The 1614-nt window shown below is 26.5% G+C and overlaps 1 protein-coding gene across 1 annotated transcript in view; it reads left to right on the plus strand.

Annotated features, from left to right (window-relative positions):
* Nucleotides 1-730: 730 nt before the first annotated feature.
* The window catches only part of LOC122525730 (neuronal growth regulator 1-like), a 3735-nt gene continuing 2851 nt past the window's right edge, over nt 731-1614 (plus strand). Inside the window, exon 1 of the mRNA XM_043648656.1 lies at nt 731-827. Within this exon, the coding sequence (XP_043504591.1) occupies nt 731-827 (97 nt within the window). The remainder of the gene's footprint in view (nt 828-1614) is intronic.

Genomic DNA, 1614 nt, shown 5'->3' on the forward strand with positions numbered 1-1614 from the left:
TAAGTAAGTAAGTAAGTAAGTACGTGTGCGTGTGCGTTTGTCACATATATATGTATAATAGAAATAAAATGCCAAATTTATGGCTTATTATAGGTAATCGATGAAATTAATTTACCTGCCAAGTTTGGAGTCCTCTTCATCAACTGGCTTCCGTCGAGATCTTTCGCATACATAATATATGATTCCTGAAAGCATCAGATTCGTAGCTGATGAATACAATTTAACGCAGAGAAACGATTAGATCAATTTTTAATCGTATTAGATTCGTAACATACAAGTTTCTGTAAATTTTCTTTTTCTAAAGTTTTAAATTTACCATAGACAATATTTTGTTATTTTATGTTAATTTTTTAAAGTTACATTTTGCTGTACCGTGTTACACATAAAACATATTAAATAATAATATAATTTTTTTTTATTAATATCATAACTAAACACGTGTTAAATTTTAATTTGTATTTGTTTGATGTTTTTTGTCACAAAAATAAATTCCAAGATGATTGTTGTTATATGTATTCATTACGATAAATAATTAATTGAAATTATGTCAATTATTAATTAATTTACTTTTATTTATATTATAGAAAATTAAGAGAAACGCGTAATGGGATCGTTTATAACGAATTAAGATAATAGAAAATATCGTTTGTATAGAAAAAAATAAATTATAAATTAATTATACGTACCTGTCTTGTGCGCGCAGCAACATATTACGTCGATGATTACTATGATGATGAATAGCACGGCGATAACAATACCAATTATCGCAGCACTGGATATCAAAGGACCATGGTGGTGTACAACTTTAGTATCTGGACCTTCAATTAGTACATAAAAAAAAAACAAAAAACAAAACAACAAATGAATCAGGAACATTATTTTATTTCATTGGAATATATATATGTTTAGCAAAATATTTATATAGAGTAGCTTTTTTTTTAATGTTAGTGCAAAAGCTCAAATTTCGCGAAAATGCTTGGTGACGAGTCGAAAAGATATTTCATTTCATTTCATTTTTTTTTTTTTTGAATCGATTTATAATATTATTTCATATTCATAGAAAAATTTCGATTACGTCATCATTTTTCGTTATTTTCTTTTTATTTGTTATATATATGTAGAGTATGTGATTTTGGTAAATAAAATTTTCAAAAACGCATTGTCTCTCACTCATTGACATCACCAAACACGTTTCGCTACGTACAACAGTTTTTAGTATCCTGAAAAGAAACAAGACACCGGCAGATGGGTGAGTGGGTGGTTGGGTGGTTGGTTGGTTGGTCTGATGGAAATGGGGATTTGTTTTCTTTTTATTTTGTTTTCTTTTGTTTTAAAGAATACGTGCCAAAAATCCGTTTTTATCAAAGCGCCAATATTAAGGATCAAAATACCAAATGCAACAATGGTTTTAATATACGTATATAATTGTATAAGTGGTTAAACAAATAATATTATCATATGCGCCGAAAATTGTGATTAGAAATTAAATAAAAAAAACAAAAAAAAAATCTAGCAATTGATTCAACAATTAAATCGATAATAATAAATAATAATTGTAATATTGAATCAATCTAGAAAAAAATCAATATTTAATTTAATTAAACAACACATATT

The sequence above is a fragment of the Polistes fuscatus genome, unplaced genomic scaffold (assembly GCF_010416935.1).
Source record: "Polistes fuscatus isolate 324 unplaced genomic scaffold, CU_Pfus_HIC Scaffold9, whole genome shotgun sequence".
Classification (NCBI taxonomy): Eukaryota; Metazoa; Arthropoda; class Insecta; order Hymenoptera; family Vespidae; genus Polistes; species Polistes fuscatus.